Source organism: Cydia pomonella, chromosome 4 (genome assembly GCF_033807575.1).
Source record: "Cydia pomonella isolate Wapato2018A chromosome 4, ilCydPomo1, whole genome shotgun sequence".
Lineage (NCBI taxonomy): Eukaryota > Metazoa > Arthropoda > Insecta > Lepidoptera > Tortricidae > Cydia > Cydia pomonella.
The window spans coordinates 13,249,878-13,272,440 of NC_084706.1; the positions used below are offsets into that span (position 1 = coordinate 13,249,878).

Below are 22,563 nucleotides of genomic sequence, written 5' to 3' on the forward strand. Positions count from 1 at the left end.
TCCATGCATGGTCCATGCTTAGCAGCAACTCAAAATTATTTAAACCCATCTATAGGTACCGAAAGCGGTCCTGAGCCGTCTGATATCTTACCTTATTCCTATTCTTATGATATTTGCTTATTTAATTATCTATTTCATATAATTATCTTCGTACTTGCTTCTTCTTCTTCTTTTAAAATATGGCCTCTATCAAATCTATGATGATTTTGCCAATGTCATGTCGTTTTTCGGTGGTTACTTTTAAGTGTGCTCGTAGAGCATGACGTTGTTCGGTAGTTGTTTTTAGTAAAGAAATAGCTGGACTTTACCAAAAGCCACGATGTATTGCCGGGTGTTGATTAAAACATAGTTAAACGCGTTTCAAGATTAGTTTTTCATTAGCTGCACACTTCTACGTTAGTTCACCCCATAATAAGCTATCAATATTACACGTTAAACAACATTAATGAGAAAAACACAAAAAAAAAAAAACTCGAGACGTCTTTGCCGTGTTGAATCTCAACGACAACTCTCTCGTACTTGTTTCTATTTTGTGGACATATTTATTTACGTGACTGACGTAAAGTAGAGTCTGTCTACTTTAGGAATAGGATGTATATGTATTGAAATTTGCTGTATTAAAATAACTGGTCTATAAATATTTTTAAATTTCAAATTTTGTATTAAATAGTTCCTAAGCTAGGTATATGCAGGTCAACGGCCATCATAGTCTTAGTCTATTGCCAACTCCCAACAAGAGCGTTCCTAAATTAAGGGTCCGTGCGGGACCAAGGCAGATCCCATACCTTCAACAAACCCTCGCTCTTCTCGGCGACTTATTCAACTTAACTTAACCTCCTTTAACGTAGATCTGCTTTCTGCACGCTGCACGTACACCACGTGGAAGCCGTGCGAGCTTCGGGATGTTCTTGCTTAGACGACACTCGCGGGGGCGCCTCCACTGGCACGTGCACTCCAACACGCCGACCTACGAGCGTGCGCAACTGGCGCGTCTCATCTACAAGTGCGCACAGTCGGCGCACCTAATCTACAAGTGCGCACAATCGGTGCCTCTCTCCTACGCGTGCGCACAGTTGGTGTGCCCCTCCTATATCTGCGCACTGTGGGTGCGCCTCTCCAACAGGTGCGCATAGTGGGTGCGCCTTTCCTACAAGCGTTTGCAGATGGTGCGCCTTCTCCTGAGCGCGCTCCTCCCTTAAGCGTGCATGCCTGGGTACGCTCCTGGAGTGCCCTTGTTGAAGTCTGTTCCTGCCGATAGACGGTGCGCCTTGCGCCCCCCCTCCTTTATCTAGACCGGACTTGACCGATTCTTTTTTAACTTTATATGCCTAAGCTTTTTCTTGTATAGTGCCATATTGACTCCACGTTCTTGCTGGAAAATAAAGTCACCTACCCCTGACTTCATTGCTTTAACTAAAATCTCCTTATATTTCACCTACTTTCCACACCCTGAGCTTTGGAAGAGTACGTAACGCGACAAGCTCTCAGATTCTGTCGTCATAAAAAGAATTCTTAAATTGATGGTAGTTAATGATAAGTATAGGAGCGGCAAAGATAGCAAGGTCAACGCAATTTATGAAGGAAATTGACAGTAACACTGTCATTATACCATTGCGGTCATGGTTATATTTGACACTTATTTTATCAAACTTGACAGTGACAAAGAACGTGTCAATGCTAAAGCAGTAAAGTTACCATTTGGATATACATACTACCCCAGAACTAACGGCAAGATATTTGCCGTCAAACCACTCAGGCATTTAATTTCTTTTCTCAATGAACGCGTTGTTAGTTAATACAAATTTTAGTTCTCATTGGAGAATATATTCGTACCAATCTACAAATAAACTCCGGTGATTTTTACCGGATCCGGTAGCTCCTGAAAAGTGCCGGATCCGGCCGGATTACCGGATCCGCCGGACCGGATTGCAATCCCTATAACCAAGGGATGAACTGTGGGTGTACGTCTTTTTACTATGAAAGGGAAACTTTTTGCGATAACTCAAAAACAGCTAAACTGATCATATCCGCTATAGTTTTCATTTAATGTCTTTCTTAAGCTCTACTTCCAAGATTTTTTTCATATTTTTTGGACCTATGGTTGAAAAGTTAGAGGGGGGGGGACACATTTTTTTTTTCTTTCGGAGCAATTATCTTCGAATATTTTCACTTTATCAAAAAATGTTTCATGAAAACCCTTATTAGTTTTGAAAGACCTTTCCAACGATACCCCACACTCTAGGGTAGAAGATAAAAAAAAAATTCACCCCCACTTTACGTGTAGGGGAGGTACCCTAAAAAAAATTAAATTTTTAGTTTTTATTGTACGAATTTGTCGGCTTTATTGATTTATATATCCATGTCAAATTTCAGTTTTCTAGCACTAACGACCACGGAGCAAAGCCTCGGACAGACAGACAGACAGACGGACGTGGCGAAACTATAAGGGTTCCTAGTTGACTACGGAACCCTAAAAAGGGAGAGCTGATAAAAGTTAATAAATTTCTTGTAAAATGTTAATTCTTTGGCAAGGTCTTAGGAAATTGGGTACTTGACACAAGTTGAATATTATAACAAAATTTAGTTAAATTAATAGAAAATGGGTCATCCATTATAAAAAATAGGATTTTTTTTTTATTGTTACTATAAAAAAATACAAGGCTCCGAAATCTCAACCTGACCTGTTTTTTTGTCATCAAAAATAGAAAAGAAAATGGTACCATTCGATTCCTTACATTTTATTGAAAAATAAATTGTAAAACAACTATACACATAAACGCAATATTTCAGGGTCAAATGGCAATTTCCTTGATCTTCCATACATTTAGGACAGACTTATATGATGTGACGTCACATCACCTTATCATTTTGTTAGAGGCGTTTCAATTGTCGAGTGCGGGCGTCAGACTTTAACTCTTAATTCCTGATCTTTATGTTGCTGAAATGCCATGAGTCCCATATAGACATTTGATCCTCAGGAAAATCAAGATCGTTTGACTTTATTTACAAAAAACAGTCAAGTAGCCAATTGCTAAATATATGTGAGCAATATGCTACTAGTCATGGCCTTAAATATAACTGTATCAAAATTGAATTTATGATTTTTAAGCCTAGTAATAAATGTAAAGATGACTTTCTTCCAGTATTGCTCAATGTCGTGCCTTAAAAAACAGGTATCTGTATTATGTACATATAGGACATGTAGTGTGTGATAACATGAAGGATAACGAGGATATAAAAAGGGAGCGTAGGGCGCTGGCGACTAGAGCAAACATGCTGGCACATTGATTTAGGCGTTGCACCACGCCAGTAAAAATTACAATGTTTCGAGCTTTTGGACTTGTGCACTATGGACCAGTTATACGCAAAGGTTGCTAACCGATCTACGCATTCAATACCATCAATGCCTTCAGGGCTCTGTTTTTTTTTCATTTATTTACGTATAAAAAGGAGAGGTATTCATGAGCCACCAGGAGAAAATCCTGAGGCTGTTTCTCCTGAACTGTATCTATCCGCCCATTCACCAATCGTTTCCTGTTGAATGAAGCGCTTGGCGAATGAGATGGGACACTTGTCGTAGTCCAGTGTCCTTCGTGTCGAGGCTGCCGCCATCTTTGTCAGTTCGTCTGCGCGCTCGTTTCCAGGCAGTCCAGCATGTGCTTTGACCCAGAACACAGACACAGTTTTACCCTGGGCCAGAGCTGCTCTGATATTGCTCCTTGTTTCGAGCGCTAGGCGATGGTAGGATCCACGGTTCGTTAGCGTCTCGAGTGCTGACCTCGAGTCGCTGAAAATGCCGATGGTCGCCTCCCGCCTCTTGAGTATCTCCTCAACCGCTCTATGAATAGCTAGAAGCTCAGCCTGGTATACGGTGCAGTAGTTTGCTAAAGTGATTTTGACGGCTTTGACCTCGCACTCGCCTTTCCATATGGATAGCGAGGCTCCGACTCCACCGTCAATTTTGCTTCCATCTGTAAATATTTTAACTTCCTGCACCGCACACCCGCCACAGAGCAGGACGGGGAGTCTCTCCATGGGGAGTCTCGCCACGCAATTAAAGATGAGAGTTTATTGTAGCCGTACCACGAGTTGACACTTGACGTTTACGTTAACGACTGCATAAATTCGATCGCAATCCATCTCGCTCGCACTGATATATTGGTGCAATAGAAAAGGAATGCGATCGAGTAGCCTTGCTGGATATTGCTTAGCTACGTTACACGGTACTTAAATTATATTTTATAAATTATTACATTTAATTTATTCGTTATTTTTAATAACTGTAAAAATGTAAGCACAATACAAATCAAATGCAGATCGCGATTATTAAATGTACATTACTGGTTGTTTACGCAGGTTCGCATTGAATTGGTAATCCTTTGCAATGTATTGCTTTTTTACAAACATTTACATATGTGATATATTAAAAAGTTGACGGAACGCTGCCTCCGTCCATGTCACTCAGAGGCTACGTCAGTCAGCCTCAATTCCCCATAAAATGTACAGAAATAATTCTATTTATCAATTCAAAATTTTCCTTTATTTTAAGAATACGAAAACCCATGAAAGTGACGCATTTTGTTAAACAAATAAAACGATTATACCGCGAGCCAGGAACAGATTTCCCTGACCAATCACCTCCCGGGCGAAAACTCATATAGTGGTTAACGGCTATGTATGATGAACCCTCGTGGACGTCAGACCCGCTCCGTTGGTGGGTTGAGAAATGGCAGCCACTGAAACACGTAAAAAAATTGTCATCGTCTCCCGTTTGATACTTTGTCAGACGATAGTTCAGTTGCATTTACTTTAAGAAAAACTTCGTCAGCCCGTTGTATCATAGTGGTAAGAACGTCAGTTGGTCACATGACTATGTATAAAATAAGCGCTTTACCTTTTTATGATATTATAACAAAATCATGCAATTTTGCATGTAGCATTCCATCAGGCGTTTCAAATAAACGGATTACGCAATTTACACATTACGCTTACTTTGCGGACATGAAGTGGTAAGGCGCGTATTTTTTACATGTTCATTTTACAGCTGACGGTCTTTCTACCGCGATACAACTGGCGGACGGTTTTGTTTATTTAAAACAGCATCTAAACTATAATCTGACAAAGTATCAGCCGGGAGGCGATGACTGACGATGGTTTGAATCAGGAGCGATGTTATGATTTTTAAATTTGTTACGGTTCTGTTATGGATAATGATCTATCACGTCACGTAAAATAAATTATAACATATTTTTCTTTGTTACAGACTTACACGCAATAAAAATAGTAAAAGTCGTGGTGCCAGAAATAATTCAATATGGCGTTCAGGACGCAGTTATACTAGATTGTGATTACACATATGGGAATGATACGTCGGGACTAGTTGTGAAGTGGTTCTTTAGGAATAAAACGCGACCAGTGTACCAATGGATACCTACACAGAAACCCCAGGAATTGGGTATTTTAAGGAATAGAGTAGACTTGACTTATAAGGCCTCGAATGATCCGCTGAAGATGCACCGAGCACTAAGAATCGTGAAACCAAATACGGATATTTCTGGAGACTACACATGTGTGGTGTCTACTTTTATGGCGGAAGATCAGAGGACAAGGCAGATGATTGTTTTCGGTAAGTAACTTTCTCATTTGCCGCATTTTTGTCCGTAGATGGCTAAGTTAAAATCGAAGTTGTTTAGTTAATAACTGAAAAAGACATAAGAGTTCCATATTATTAAATTTAAAAAAATGTGTATCTGTATACTTAACAAAACTTATATCTGTAGATACCCAGGATCAGCCATACAAAACCACTACGGACATAAAACGATTATATATTATTTAACTACAAACATTTCTACAAAAAAGGGTCTAAAATAGATACAAAAAATGTGATTTACTTTTATATATCATACAAATGTATTTCTTGTGTAATTGGGCCCTCGCTCCTCAAATAAGATTAGGTCGAAAATAGCGATAACTCGTTCCGTACCGAACTCAAACATTTGGCCAAAGTACGGTCCTACACATTCGCCAACATATGTACAACATATCTATCACTCGCCTTGAAAGTTAGGGAACATTCAAAAACTTTCTATTACAACATTACCCACTTTCACAAATATGACATAGAACTTACTATAAATATTGAGTATTTTTTACCCGGAACTTTCATTAATCGAAGACTATTTAATTGTCAATAACATTTAGAAACACTAAACATGATTTGATTTTTTTTTCTGAGACGCAACTTTATAAGTCTAATTTAATACGCTTTATTAAAATCTCAACTCATATTTCACAAGATTTTATTTAACTTGCCTTGTTAGTATATATGTATGAAGCTATTAGTAAGTAAGCGTGGGTCAAATCTTGGAAGTTTAATTTGACGCACTTCCCGATTTACGATTAAGCTGAAAGAGTAGACATACTCGTGTGTAAACTAAACTCCCATCTTAAAGGCCGGCAACGCACTTACAACCCCTTTGGTGTTGCAGGTGTCCATGGGCGGCGGTAATCGCTTACCATCAGGTGATCCGTCTGCTCGTTTGCCTCGTCTACCATAAAAAAAAAATCGGATGACAATGCAATATTATGATGAGATGGAGCTGATCTGATGATAGAGATCTGTGTTAAAAAATCGCATCCCAATTGTGTTTGGGGTTGTTAGAATCGTCTCGATGACTAGTGGACTAATTGCCTGTGGAATGAAAAGTAAATAGCCATAAAATTCAATCATAAAGCAAATTTGTTCCAAAAACGTATTTGTTTTCTAATCAAATATGGATAATATTCTGTCATAGTATTAATGGTGTCATAATACAGTTTCGCTAGTACGTATAAAATAGGTATAGCAAGATATTCCAATATAAATATTTTTTAAAGGTTTTTTTTTAATACGAGCTTGAAGATTGCTCATCGTGCTGATTGGTGCGCGCGAAATACAATTAGAGTCTTCACTGTACGGGGCCACGGAAAAAAAAAGTACGCAGCTGCAGTTCTTATCAGTTTCGGACTTTCGGCACATTAAAGAGTACTGTTTATTTCTAGATTGAAGGTAATAATTAATAATCAAACGAACTTACCTGTGAAGTTTGATTACAATTATGCGAGTATCCAAATCCAAGACAACAAATATAATTTACTAGCAGCAGTACACGTTATCGTGCAGTCCAAGTCACACATTTTAGAGATTATAGTATTTAAAAAACAAGTTCGCGCTGTCCCTCTCACTCGCTACGCTGCGTTCCTGCTTCGACATCGCTCCTCCAGTACTCATTATTTCAGAGTTATTTTTGTGTTATTAACAGAGACTATTTTATTTTCATTTTTGGGGATGGGGGGCGGGTCTTTGTTGTCTTGGATTTGGATACTCGCATAATTGTAATCAAACTTCACAGGTAAGTTCGTTTGATTATTAATTATACTTCGTATCCAAATCCAAGACAACAAATATAATTTACTAGCAGATGTTCAGAGCTTTGTATTTAAATTCAAATCCTGAATGCGAAAATAAAATAAAATATCGATATCAAATCAGTATGTCACGAACATACTGATATTATTGATTTTGACTAAAGAGAACAACGTACCACCTAGAAGTTATTAATTTATATCCAATTTAAATAATTATTTATGTATCCACATAGTATAAATGTAAAATGTATGTATAGCATAATAAAAGTAAGGAGTGAAATTGCTCTTGGTATTTCATTTCGTTAATATTAAAAAAGTATAAAACTTTCTTTGATTTCACTGTAGTATATTGATAAAGTTGTATATATCTTAATATTCACAAGGTACAACTATTTTTATGTCATTTACAAGCCAGGACGCCATTAAGTGTAAATGTGTTTTCAAGCTTTAGTTGGCTCTAAATAAGTTTTAGATGGGCATTTTCTGTCTGTAACCATATAAACAAACCATTTTGTATAATTTAGAATTTACCAACCATTCTCTGGATGTAATTACAACGGAGACAAACAAGCATACGGCCTGCCTGATGGTAAACAATCACCGTAGCCTATGAATGCCCGCTACTGCAGAGGTATATTACATGCGCGTTACTGACCCTAAAATATAATCTAATTTTATGTTACGACACTTTAAAGTTAATTTTGAATACAGCAATCAATACTTTCCTCGGTAAATAGCCTTTGAGTGAGGTAGATAAAGGAGAATTTTCTTCATTGTAAAGCTACCATAAATATCAAGGCTATATGTAAGTACTTTAAAACTAAGTCTGGACAATTACTAGTAGAGTATCCTGTAGGTATTAAGTATTTGAAACTTATCACTTTGAAAATATAGATGGACTAATTTTAGTTATTACCACAGATCAAGAAATAGTAATATGATATTATTTATAACTAAATAGCTAATCTTATCTGCTTATGCGTATCTGAACGATGATGGCTACTACGCTAACAAGTGGCAAGGAACTTAGGTAGATTATGTGTTGAGTTATGATATATTTGTGAACAAAATATCTGGCATGACTTGTAACTTGTACTTCATTTTAAGGAGTAACATTTTTTAACGTTACCTACAATAAAACTGTACACTTGTACAGTGTGCATTGCGACGAAAAATGAAAACTATTTAAGCTTTCTTTTACAGCAAGACAATATGACAACCCGAGCATTTACGTTTCAGACAATAATAATGTTATTGTTAAAGGATTTCAACCCTTTATTGCGATTATTAATCTAGCTACTTAGCGCAAGCGACTGCAACACGTGGCAGCATAACTCTAGTTGCATGGTTGCACAATTTACAGCACTTATTTCGCGTCGCGGGATAGTGCATCAACGGCGGTTCACCTCTTGTTTGATGCGGCGATGTTCCCCTGAAGTTTGGAGCTGAGAATCCGTAAGCAAATTGTACCGGATTTATTACATTAGGCTCGTTGGTATGGTATATTCTTGACAGCATATCAAAGCTGACGTTTGAAGTTATTAGGAGTATATAACAGCGTGATATGAGTACGAATCATAAATTTGGGTTAAAGGGTTTACAGATATATTTTTCCCTATATGTTGTTTACATACAGCATTTCTTTGTCTGTAAGGGCAATGACATTGCGTACATTTTGTTTAAGGTATTTTAGGCCGCATTAACACCTATTAAATTACCTCAGCGTAACAAGAACCTCCTTTATATTTCATTATTTTTACAAGTCCTGTAAACTTTAGCTCAACCTTAAATATTTTTGCTCTTTAGTCCCTTATATTTACATGCGTAAAGCTACTTCCAATACTATTAAAGTCTTCAATCATTACATTGGCATCAACACTGTTATAGTAGAGCAACGTTATATATCTTTGACGATATCATTTTGAGATATGTATAATGACTGACTGCCCAACTAGCAAAAATACGCTTAGAATAGTCTCAAGACTACAATTTTTTCGCTCTTATATTGATTTTATAGCATCGTATAAGCCCGGATTTGGGCACAAATTATAAGCGTATTTATTTTGATATCGTTCTAATATCAGTCTAATTGAATGCTGCTTGCATTTACAGTAATCTTTCCAAAACTTATTTAAGCTACCTTAGGCTAATATCGCTTTTACGTAAGTATCTTGTAAGCCTACATAGGCTTATATTGGTCCAACGTTAGAATCTTATGAGCCTAAATAAGCTTATTTAGATTTTTTGTAAGATCACACAGAGAGTTGAAACATTCTATTTGTGAAGTATAAGTGTACGAGTGAAATTAAATGCAGCAGCGTGACAAAAATATGTTAGTGTAAGTATTTATCTAACTGTTTATGAATTATGTTTAAATATAATAACGTGCTCGTTATCATCGTGTGTGTTTATGTTTTACGGTAAGTAATCACGTGGGAAAATATTATTTACTGTAAAGTAGACCCTGTTTTCCACTTCAAACTTCATGCGCCTGATCAAATATGATATTTGTATCCGTTTATAATTATTTTATTTCTTTATTTGTACTGATAGTCAGCCATAGCTGTAGGTGTATTTTTAAAGCGCACTATTAGACTATTATAAGATTATTTACACTAAATTCTGCATTCAGAATACAAATGATATGGCCATGTTGAATTAATTAGGGTTCCTTGGTTTACTTACTAAAACCCTAAATACATTTGTTTATCCTTACTAGATCACTTGACACATACGAATAAACTAAATGTTTTTTTTTTAAAGTGACAATGGTTGTATTTATGGATATAGACCATTACTTGATGAAGAAAGACTTCCGCGTGTTAAAACATTTAACATGGCCTTGGGAAGAAACACAATATACAAGTCTTGTTATTAAGCTACTATGCCAATACATTCCAGGAGACAACTCATTAATTTGCACAATCTCTTTGTTTGTGTTAAGCAGTGTCCTTGCGTCCTTTGGTAGAACATTATTTAGTCTTCCATTCAATCCATTTACTGCTGCATGAGGGATATTAAATTTTAACGCCCATTTGTGTAATTCACTTTTTAAGGCAAAATCTTTCTCATAATCTGTTTCGTCCTCGGTCGAAGATTCTTTTTCACTAAAATCATTAATTTCACATACTGAAACATTGTCCTCAACCTCTACATCTTTCATGCAAGCAGAACCTACAGAACCCTCACTAATATTTTCACCAACACTACTTTGTCTTGGCAATATGCATTTGATTTACTTATGATTTTTTTGTACTTCTGAATTTTCCGCCGATAACCATCACTTCTCGAACGTTTTTTCCAGTTGTCGTAATCCATACCTATTTAAAATTACACTTTTACTTTAAATTACAAAAAAAAAAATTAAATATCATACTTACAATAGTGTTCCCAAAATCGATTTAAGATCAAACGATCTTATACTGATCTTGTCTTTTGTGATATAAGTATATTTATCCTATATCACTCTAATATCTTACTAAAGTGCTGCTGTTGATCTTATTATGCTTGTTTATAGCTTTAAATAAGATCAGAAAAGTACGTACTTACAGTGTTCTTATGCTATGTTGATATTAGTCTTACATTCTTACAATAGCATTTAGAAAGTCTAACATAAAATCAAATGAACTTAGAGAATGGGGATATAAGACTAGGTACTCTCAAGTTCAATGAGACTTCGTAAATGTTATTGTAGGACCAAGAGGCTTATAATAGTATTATACTATGTTGATATTAGTCTTACATTCTTACAATAGCATTTATAAAGTCTAATATAAAATCAAATGTACTTAGAGAAAGGGGATATAAGACCAGGCACTCTCAAGTTCAATGAGACTTCGTAAATGTTGTTGTAGGAGCAAGAGGTTTATAATAGTATTATAAAATGCTCTTATATACATATATAAGACTAGGTAATAAGACTGACCTTACTAAAGCCGATACTAGCTTGTCTAAGACTAATATAAGAGTGATGATATGTTCCAAAACAATAATAAGAGCTCTATAAGCTCATCAGTCTTATAAAGTGCGCAACCTGAGACTCTTTTGCTAGTTGGGTGTAGACTGAAGAGCGAAGTGACCGAAGAGCGTAGCGACCGAAGTGCGAGGCGACCGAAGAGCGAAGCGACCAAAAAGAGCAAAGCAACCGAAGAACCAAATGACCGAAGCATTATAACCTCGACACTTAAAATGAAGCACATATAGCCTCGACGCTGCGGAAATGGAGGCCTCGATACGATTATTGTGGAATTGTATAGTACATATAACTTAAAGTGCGGCATATATCTTCGTCACTGCGACAGCTGCGACAGCGGACCCCTTGACACAATTATTGTGGAGTAATGATAGCATCCTCACTATGACGTGGGGCAAACTTAGCCTCAACACTACGACAGCAGAGCCCTCGACACAATGATTGTGGAGTAATGATAGCCTCCTCACTATTAAAGTGGGGTACATATAGCCTCGACGCTGTGAAAGCGGAGCCCTCGACACAATATTGTGGAGTAATGATAGCCTCTTCACTATTAAAGTGGGGCAAATATGGCTTCAACGCTGTGAAAGCGGAGCCCTCGACACAATGACTGTGGAGTAATGATAGCCTCTTCACTATTAAAGTGGGGCAAATATAGCTTCGACGCTGTGAAAGCGGAGCACTCGACACAATGGTTGTGGAGTAATGATAGCCTCATCACTATTAAAGTGGGGCAAATATAGCTTCAACGCTGTTAAAGCGGAGCCCTCGACACAGTGATTGTGGAGTAATAATAGCCTCATCACTATTAAAGTGGGGCAAATATAGCTTCGACGCTGTTAAAGCGGAGCCCTCGACACAATGGTTGTGGAGTAATGATAGCCTCATCACTATTAAAGTGGGGCAAATATAGCTTCAACGCTGTTAAAGCGGAGCCCTCGACACAATGATTGTGGAGAAATGATAGCCTCTTCACTATTAAAGTGGGGCAAATATAGCTTCGACGCTGTTAAAGCGGAGCCCTCGACACAATGGTTGTGGAGTAATGATAGCCTCATCACTATTAAAGTGGGGCAAATATAGCTTCGACGCTGTTAAAGCGGAGCCCTCGACACAATGATTGTGGAGTAATGATAGCCTCATCACTATTAAAGTGGGGCAAATATAGCTTCAACGCTGTTAAAGCGGAGCCCTCGACACAATGATTGTGGAGTAATGATAGCCTCATCACTATTAAAGTGGGGCAAATATAGCTTCGACGCTGTTAAAGCGGAGCCCTCGACACAATGGTTGTGGAGTAATGATAGCCTCATCACTATTAAAGTGGGGCAAATATAGCTTCAACGCTGTTAAAGCGGAGCCCTCGACACAATGATTGTGGAGAAATGATAGCCTCTTCACTATTAAAGTGGGGCAAATATAGCTTCGACGCTGTTAAAGCGGAGCCCTCGACACAATGGTTGTGGTGTTAAAATATAGTACCATGTCGACATCTCATTTATAAGAAAATATTTATTTAATATGTGTTTTCATTTTGAACTATTAATTAATGTGCATTATAAAATTACATTAAAACTTGAATCAACACAGTTAATACCGATTTTCTGTTTGATGAATATCTTGTTGCACAGTAAACCTAAGCTTCTAAGTACTCACGGAAAGGAGAATTATTATTAGACGGAGTCCACAATATTACACAAATCAAGTATATCTTTCCATAATATATTTCATTTTAAAATTATATTATATTATGTTAATCAAAGCTGTCTAATAATAACAATGCGGGTAACTAACTGATGATCAAATTTAGGAGGCGACCACATCGATTGGACCCAAGACTCGACGATACCGCGATGTCCGATTAAAGCCTACTACCTAATCCTTCATGATCCATACGATAGATTCACTATGGCCCTCATATGGGGCATGGGGCGCACGGTATCGGAGCACGCATAGCACGTCCCGTTTGTATACGTCGATTAATGGCATTAAACACTTTAAACTGTCAGACTAAATAGTCTTCCAATGTCTTATAGATTGTGTATTGATTGACATTACTCCTGTATATTTATACCTATAGGTATCCTCATAAGACGCTCATTAAACTTGTTGGTACTGTGTATATACATTTGCATAGAGACGTTTTGTTATCATTCATAGGCACTTATTACCAATCGGCAAGGATTACCATTGTTATCTGTTTTATTGTATGGTAGGGTAGATCGGACATGGTAAAAGCCGCTTTCGTGAAACGATTACCTAGTATATATTAACTTTATTCAGATATGGTTTGTATATTTAAATCTGTACGCGAAAGCATCTCGTAAAAAAAAATTGTGAGTGAACATTGCATTTTATGCAATCATAAAATGAAATCTAAATAATATTATATTAGTAAATAATACTATAATAGTACGTATTACAATTATTTAAAGTTCAAATTGTAATCTATTTGTAGCCCCATACTTATTTTTTCCGTAATTTATTTATTCAAAAAAGAAGGTAGTTGTAGTAAGTGATTTCGTATGAACGTAAAAATTACTTACTTGATTTCTTAGGTAATAAGTTTATTACGCTAAACGAATATACCTACAATTTCAAATTGAAAGTTTAACTGCCATGTAAGTATGGCAAACGAGACTAGACTTGCCGAGCTGAATAAACATCAATTTTTCGTTCGAGGGTACGGCGGTCGGCAGTTCAAATAATGTTTTGATTCTATACTTCTTATTCAGCGCACAATAAACATTAATCGAAACACAATTAGGTACACACATATTTAGAGGAACACTATTTTGGCGAAAATACGTGTGACTCGGACTAACACAAAAACATGTAATGAGTACTGGAGGAGCGATGTCGAAGCAGGAACGCAGCGTAGCGAGTGAGAGGGACAGGGTGTGACTTGGACTGCACGATAACGTGTACTGCTGCTAGTAAATTATATTTGTTGTCTTGGATTTGGATACGAAGTATAATGACATATTATTGTTAGAGCGTTTTATTGTATGACTAACAAGCTAAGCCAACATACCGGGTTTTGTTTTTTGGAGATAAGAAGTGCAGTTGCACATGCAGACAAAGATAATAAGATTTGCGAGCGACTTATTAAAATGAAACAAACAATATACATAAGTAGCTGTGGGCTTTACCTTTTATTCGTGAAGTTGAAAGAAGTGACCGCGATGTTTTGTTTTACAAATTCGTGGTATTTTTTATTTAATCTGGAGGGAGCAGTTTAGAATTTTGAACTCACATTCATTGTCATTAGTTACTCCTGACATCATAGTTGGTCTCCTGACACACAGTGTTGTTGTATTATTTTAGCAACTCGTTTATTAAAGTAGCTATTCATTGTAATTAATGTTTGGTTCTTTTCATTTATTACTCTATTATTTATACTATTATTTAAAAGGCCTTACTATTGGAAATAAATTTTAATTGAAAAGTAATGAAACGGAATTAGAGCTATGAATAAAAAATTCATGATAAATATTTATTCGTAGCTCTTAGAGACCGCATCGTATCTTCACTCAACGTCGCGGGCGGACCGAACCGGCGTGTTCTTAAGATACGTGAAGCCGTGATCACGCCTACACGGATCTACACGGATTCACGTACCCTAATTTCACGTAGCCGAATGTCACGTGCGGAACGGACCAGAAAACCGTTGCCGTGAATCACGAAACCGGGTGCACGGCTACGGGTTCACGAATCACGGACACGACCGCGAGCCCTAGACTCTTCAGGCACCGCGCCCGCGCATATTGATTACCTATTGGTGCGCGTCACACATACTGTGAGTCGTGTTAAAGTCGGCTTCTTCGGTGTTTTAGAGTTTTGTTTAAGATAACTATTAAACCGCCTGTTTGCTTCTTCTTAATGTGCTGTATTATTTGTATCGTTTCTGTATTGAGCTATGCAATAAAGACTATTTGTTTTGTATTAAATGTGTAGCCTTTAAGCGGGCTACTGGTCCGCACCCAGCTCCGGTGTGCGTGGGGGAAATCAATATATACGTGCATAGCGCTGTATTGTTCAGAAGCCGAAACGGGGGTCGGATCGGCATCAGTGTGATATGATAACCGTCGACGTACCCCAAAATAGACAGCCCTAAGTAAATCTCATAATTTTGATATCGGATTTAACACGAAGTATTTAAACCAAACACATTTTAGATAAAATATAAATTTCTATATTTCGAAAGACTGGTACCTCATATTTTTGTACACTGGCTGTCGCCTACGCGTCAGTTTTACATAATCTAATAAAATATTTACTTAAAATAATTTGTGAGGAGGGGTATAAGTACATTCTTCACATTTCCTACCTTATGCATTTTCACTTTACAAGTTTTCCTATTCCTATTTTATAATTGTTATGTTTTGCATTAGCCATTCAGTTCAAAGTCAAATACATACATATATTATTATATTGTAACCTCAAAGTAGGTATACATACTTGGTTGTTTTAAAAAATGAATATGCATTTTAGTTTATGAAAATGACATGCTTAACTATAGGTAGGATGAAGTGGTTAAAAACTCTATTGTCTCTTTCGAAGTAATACAAAAAAATATTGTCTGAATTAAAGCTTTGGCAGTAATAAAAGTTATTATACGTTATATAAATAAGTAAGTAATGTGTCACTTTTCCAAAGAAAGAAAATATATTTCAAAAAGGATAAAATAAAATATTATTATAGGGCATTATTACACAAATTGACTAAGTCCCACAGTAAGCTCTATAAGGCTTGTGTTGAGGGTACTTAGACAACGATATATATAATATATAAATATTTATAAATACTTACATACATAGAAAACACCCATGACTCAGGAACAAATATCCATGCTCATCACACGAATAAATGCCCTTACCAGGATTTGAACCCGGGACCATCAGCTTCGTAGGCAGGGTCACTACCCACTAGGCCAAACCGGTCGTCAATCGGTCGTCGGTCGGTTATTATATAGAACTATTGCTCATTGGTAAGTATCGACGATTACGACTATAATAATGTATATATTTTGTAGGTTTTTCTATATGATTTATGGGCAGGTACAAATTTTATTTGTTTTGCCTTTGGGGTAGGATCGTACATCTAATACAGGGGTACATTCATATTTAACTCCGTATAAATGTATCCCGATTACTAAAACTTCCAAAAATGGTAGGGAATCATAAGCAGAAAGACACTAGATCCACATAAATAGATCAAAGAAATATGACGTCGGCAAACGATGTTTTAGAAGGAACATTGTCTTAATAAAAAAACCTGTCTGTACCGTGTTACAGTTCTTAATGCAGGAAATATATGCTTTTGTTAAGAAAAAGTTTTACCATTTAATTTATTACATCATTGTTATTTCTATGGCCAAACAAAACGATATTTGATAATTATTTTGTTTTTTTTTTTCTGAATTTTCCCCTACCTCTGTACAAATGTACCACCTCGTTGGGATAGAGCGTCGAAAGCTTCTACTAAAATTCAATTAATTCATTTATTATAAAAGTTATGGGCTTCTAACTTTTGGCAATCGAGCAGAATATATATAAAATGTTATAATGATTGATTGTACAATTTAAAAAAAACGAAGTCTATAAAATATTTGAATGTGCTCATCTTCCCCTAATCATTATGCACGACTAAAATATTTAAGTTTCATGATTCGATAACTTTTTTCGAACACCCAACAGCCAAGTCGAGATTGAGAAAGGCCAGCCCAGTATATAATAAAATACAACTTATGCAATCTGCTGCCTCTGTCTTACTTCATACAATTGTGTTTTTTGTAGGGCTAGCAGTTTTATATTGCGTAGGGCGAAGTCAATTGAACCTTTTTCCGTGTTTTGATAACAACAACAAAATAAACTACGACTGTCTTGATCTGGGACTTTATTTACTGGTTATTAATTTGATCTGATTTCGTTTCAAAATGTTTTGTACAAGAAATGTCACTTTTGAAAGCTGACGGATAATAATCGTAACAAATTCAAATCAAATTCATGATAGAAGGTCTAAGGGTAAGTAAGAATTTTTCAAAATTCACCCACTTTTTCACAAACTTTGTATGGGGAAACGAGATTAGTTAGACAATTTTATTCGAAACTTTACAAGAGTATTCCTAAGGATAAATGAGTAAACACTTGCTTCAGGCTTTTTGAGAATTCAACCCCTAAAAGTCTAAAAATCAACATGAGTATTATTTCTATGGTTTATCGGGTCGCTTGTAATAGGTGTGGGTGAGCTCTGGATATGGAGAAGATCTGATTCTATTATTGTTAAAGACCGTTTCCATAGAAGGAAACGTGTTTCTATGGAGTGATCCAGAACTCACCAAACTTCACTACTGAAAAGTTCACAAATACCTTCGGCTAACTACAATCATAGATAGGGTCGCGGTTCAGGCCACTATGTAGTGAGAATAGGTATCCAAAAATTTAAGGTAGGACGCCAGGATACTACTCTCATCAAGCGTATGACATATCCAAATGAAAATCCCAAATTTATTTAATACACACCTTTTATTCCTTAAATATATATGACCCGCTATGGTCAACACGAGTTACTTATTAGTAAATAAGTAATACTAAATACTTCTTAGTGACACCACTATTTCTTGAAATTTACACTAAATACATCATAGGCATCTATGTGTCTACGGACAACAATATCAAAATTTGTCTTCCTAACATAACACTGTCTACAGTAAAAGTTATGCCCCAACCTCCGGGGATGTTTAGCAGTAAGCAATTGCTCACAGGGATTACAGGTTACCTGTTCAGCGTAAAGGGTCCATATTTAACTAAAGGTATATCATAAAAGTCTTAACTTCACGGACACTGCCAAGAAGAACGCTGCCACCGGATGGCACAGCCTTAGAGAACCAGGGTCCAGGAGAACCAGGGTCCAGAAAAAAACCAGGGTCCAGAAAAAAACCAGGGTCCAGAAAAAACCAGGGTCCAGAAAAAACCCTAAGAACAAAGAAAATGTTCTAGGTTAAAAAAAAATATGTTTTAACACGTTTAGTTTTATAGAAAAATTATATTTTAAACTGAGGCACAGCGGGATTTAAATTACGGCAATGAAGCGATTAAATGACTTACCGGGGTTTATGCCGGGTCCATTATTTCCTATACCAACGACGGCGCCTGCAGACCGCGTGGCGTGACGTTACATTAGGTTTTGCTGGAAAATCCACATAAAACACTATATTAACCCATTTGCGAAAGGACACACTACCTCCGCCTTTCCTTCTTTATATATTTAAAAAGTGTGGAAACTCACCAAGTTATGTTAAATTGAAGGGAAAAGATTAGCAGCCGCCATTTTAGGTAGGCTCTAAGACGCTAAATTATGCACATTTTGGGACGAGCTGTAACAAAATTACATTAACGATTACTAACTTGAATTTACCACAGTTTTAGGAAATAAAACCTTCAAGTAGGTTACATACCCCTAAGATTGATTGCCCAAAGATTTTCTAAGATCCTTCACATCCTGAAGATCGATCGAACAATGATTTATCAAAATTCCAATCCGAGAAACCACAGACAAACTGATGAATGAAAAACTTCCCATTCAATGGATACCGCGACTGACCGGTTTGACTCTCGGAATAATTCGAAACATCAACAATAAAAAGAGTTACTCATTTTGGAAGCTAATAATACGGACTTTATTAATAATTGGAAATTATAAAAAGATAAAAGAACCACAAGTATATGTTTATTGTCGTACAACAAGTGTGACCGACCGTCTGTTACGGAACCATGGACAAAAAAAAACCAAATGACATTGACAGCCGTCAGTGTCTACCGCTGAAATAAACAACTGCTCGGTTTTATCGAAATCATACTGTTAATACGTGGTATTTCTATGTTTTAAAATGTATTTCAATTGTGAAATGTATATACCCCAACGCAAACAAAGTGCCTGTGTCCTAGCACAACGCAGGAACACGACATGGATGCGCAAAATGCAACGGAGTGAACGCACAGACTGACCTACCGCTCCGGTAAGTTTTGTCCACTCAATATAGCTAAAAGCGTATATGTAAAGTTGAAAATATCACTACAGGTCTCAGTCCTTGACTGACCCACTATGACATCCGTGTCGAAGACATTTCAACTACTAAATCTTACCAAAACAAACATACCATTTTCTAACCTATAAAGTACCTATATAATATGCTACTCAGCTGTTTATAACACTGGGTGGATACCCCAAAGTGTTACAGTTCATCTTTAGTTGGGTTAAAAAAAATTTTTTTTTAATGCTATACGCCCAATAGGAAGTGAACACCTTAACCTACGAAACGTAAATAAGAAACCATAGATAATCTATAAAGAAAAACAAGTCTTACAACCAAAGTTATACCTATGACTTGGTGAATGATCAGTTCGACCAAGGAAATCTAATGACTAATTTTGGTTCGAACCTTCTTATTCCTAGTGCGCGCTTTCCTAAACCTAAAAGAAAACGTCAAAGACGGCAACGTTAACAACCTTCCCTTTATTAAAGAAATTGCCTATCACCGACAGTAGTGGAAATATGTAACAAGCTGCATTCTCTAGCTATTACACAATTCCTAAAATTACAAACAAAAGTTCAGTTACAGTACAGAGTTTAGCGAGAACGTAGTCCCTTTTTCAGTAATTAATAATATTTCAGGTAATAGGCCCGTTTAGGGTTTATAAGTAAAGTAAGTTTCTGCAGTTTATTCAGATTATTTAAAGTTTTATGTCTTTATAAGGACACATGAAAGATTAAAGTTGGTCCGTGTGCACCCGGTACCAATAAAAACAAAAACATGGAACAAATACCCAGTCTGATGAAAACCAGCTTGTGCCAGGCTGCATTCAGTTTAGTAGGTACGTTCAATATTTAGTATCACATAGGATATTTACAAGTGTAAGTATCCAATTGGTGTTAAGACGAGTACCGCTAGGAAGACGGCTCGGCTTCACCAGGACGTACAATGTCTTTTATATGGAAGTTACCTAGAAGTTTTCCTTCTAAGGATTTTAAAGAGTATACAAGAGGACTCAATTTTTTATGAATGACACATTTGTCATAACGGGGCGCTTATTTAGCAGAAAAATGTTTTGCTGCATTTGACAATGGGAAACATCTTTTATAAACGATTTGTCCTTCTTCCAGTTCTACGTGACGCTTCCTCATGTTATAATACCTAGCATTACGTTCATGGGAGGCAATCAACGAGTTACGCACTTTTTGAAATACAGTTTTGAGCTCTTTAAGTCTTTCAGAAAAAGCACCACTGGTATCTAATTCGAGCGCGTTTTGATCTATGGGACCTTCGCTATTATAAAGGGAACCATCTAGAATCATTTGACGACCATGTGTTAAGAAATACGGTGTGTTTTTAGTTACTTCGTGACGAGCTGTATTCAATGCACATTGTATTTCCGATACGTTCTTATCCCAGTTACGGTGATCAGAACGCACGTATGAGGCAATGGTTCTTACTAGTTCACGGTTCACTCGTTCCGTTTGATTCGTCTGAGGATGATACCTAGGGTTATAGAAAATATGAGGGACATCATATTTGGACATTAAGTCTCGAAAGTCTTTGGAAGTAAATTGAACACCATTGTCGCAGAATATATATTTAGGAACCCCATGTATAAGGAATATCCCTTTTTCCATACACTTAACAATAGCTTTAGCAGTTATGTTGCGTAGTGGAAACAAAGTCACATACTTACTGAAATAATCAGCACATACGAAGAGATACTGATTTCTCAGATAAGATGGAGGAAAGGGACCAAGAATATCACAAGATATTGCTTCGCCTGGCGACGATACACGTCGTGGATTACCCATCAAACCAGGACGAGCTAAGTTAACAGGTTTATAAGTTTTACAAATTTCACAAGAGTCGACGTATTCCTTCACGTCCTGAAATAAAGTAGGCCAATAATATATGTCGGCTATTTTGGAATGAGTTTTACCCACGCCAAAATGACCTGCTGTAGGATCATCATGACACTTATTTAGGACTTCATTACGATGCTCATAAGGAAGTACCAGCTTCCAGTCAAATTGAGCTGTCAGACGATACTTATTCTTAGAGTAACGGAAGAGTTTATCATTTTCAATTTTAAAGTTGGGAAAGAGAGTAGGTTTTTCAGACACCTTTTTATATAGATCAAGATACCAAGGATCTTGAATAGTAGCAGAATTTAAAGAACTGACGTGAATACGAGAAAGACAGTCAGGTATGACATGTTCTTTGCCCTTCCGGTGAATTATTTCAAAATTAAATTGACTCAATCTACACGCCCATCTATTTAATCGTCCTGTAGGGTTTTTTAAGTTTTGAAACCATTTTAAAGATGCATGATCTGTTACAATATAACATTTTCTCCCTTCTACATATGCACGAAATTGCTCAAGACCATAAATCACAGCTAAGAGTTCGCGCTCAGTAGCTGAATAGTTCGTCTCTGGTTGGTTAAGTGTACGGCTGCAGTAGGCAATAGGATGATCGACTCCATTAAAAGGTTGAATCAGAACAGCGCCTACGGCGTAAGAAGATGCATCCGTATGGATATAGAAGCATTAATTAAAGTCGGGACATTTAAGAATAGGAGAAGACACTAAGGCAGATTTAAGTATGTTAAAAGAATCGTTGACTTCATCTGTCCATTCAAATTTTACTTTCTTACTCGTTAAGCGAGATAAGGGACGAGCTATTTTTGCGAAATTATTAATGAAACGTCGGTACCAACCGCACATTCCCAGAAAACGTTTAATATCCTTAGCATCTTTGGGAGTAGGAAAATTTAAAATTACATCAATTTTAGACGGATCGGTTCGCAGACCGTATCGATCAACTAAATACCCAAGATATTTAAGTTCACTCCTACAGAAGGATGATTTTTTCATGTTAATAGTTAAGTTTGCCGATTTTAGTTTTTCAAAAACGGCATTGAGCAACCTTATATGTTCATCAAAATCGGAAGTACAAATAATTATGTCATCAATATAACAGAAAACCTTGTGATCAAAATGAGAAGTAAAGAGATTGTCCATGAGACGTTGCATAGTAGCAGAGGTGCCTACTAAACCAAAACACATTCTCTTATAATGGAATAATCCCTTCCCTGGTACAGTAAAACTAGTTTTCTCCTTGGAGTCTTCACTAAGAG

General features: G+C 36.7%; 1 protein-coding gene across 2 annotated transcripts in view; it reads left to right on the plus strand.

The window, feature by feature from the left end:
- Positions 1-22,563, plus strand: part of LOC133517126 (uncharacterized) — a 99,306-nt gene that overhangs the window by 50,907 nt on the left and 25,836 nt on the right. For both annotated transcript variants that reach the window (XM_061850287.1, XM_061850286.1), the window contains exon 2: positions 5,264-5,626. In XM_061850287.1, the coding sequence (XP_061706271.1) occupies positions 5,264-5,626 (363 nt within the window). The remainder of the gene's footprint in view (positions 1-5,263; positions 5,627-22,563) is intronic.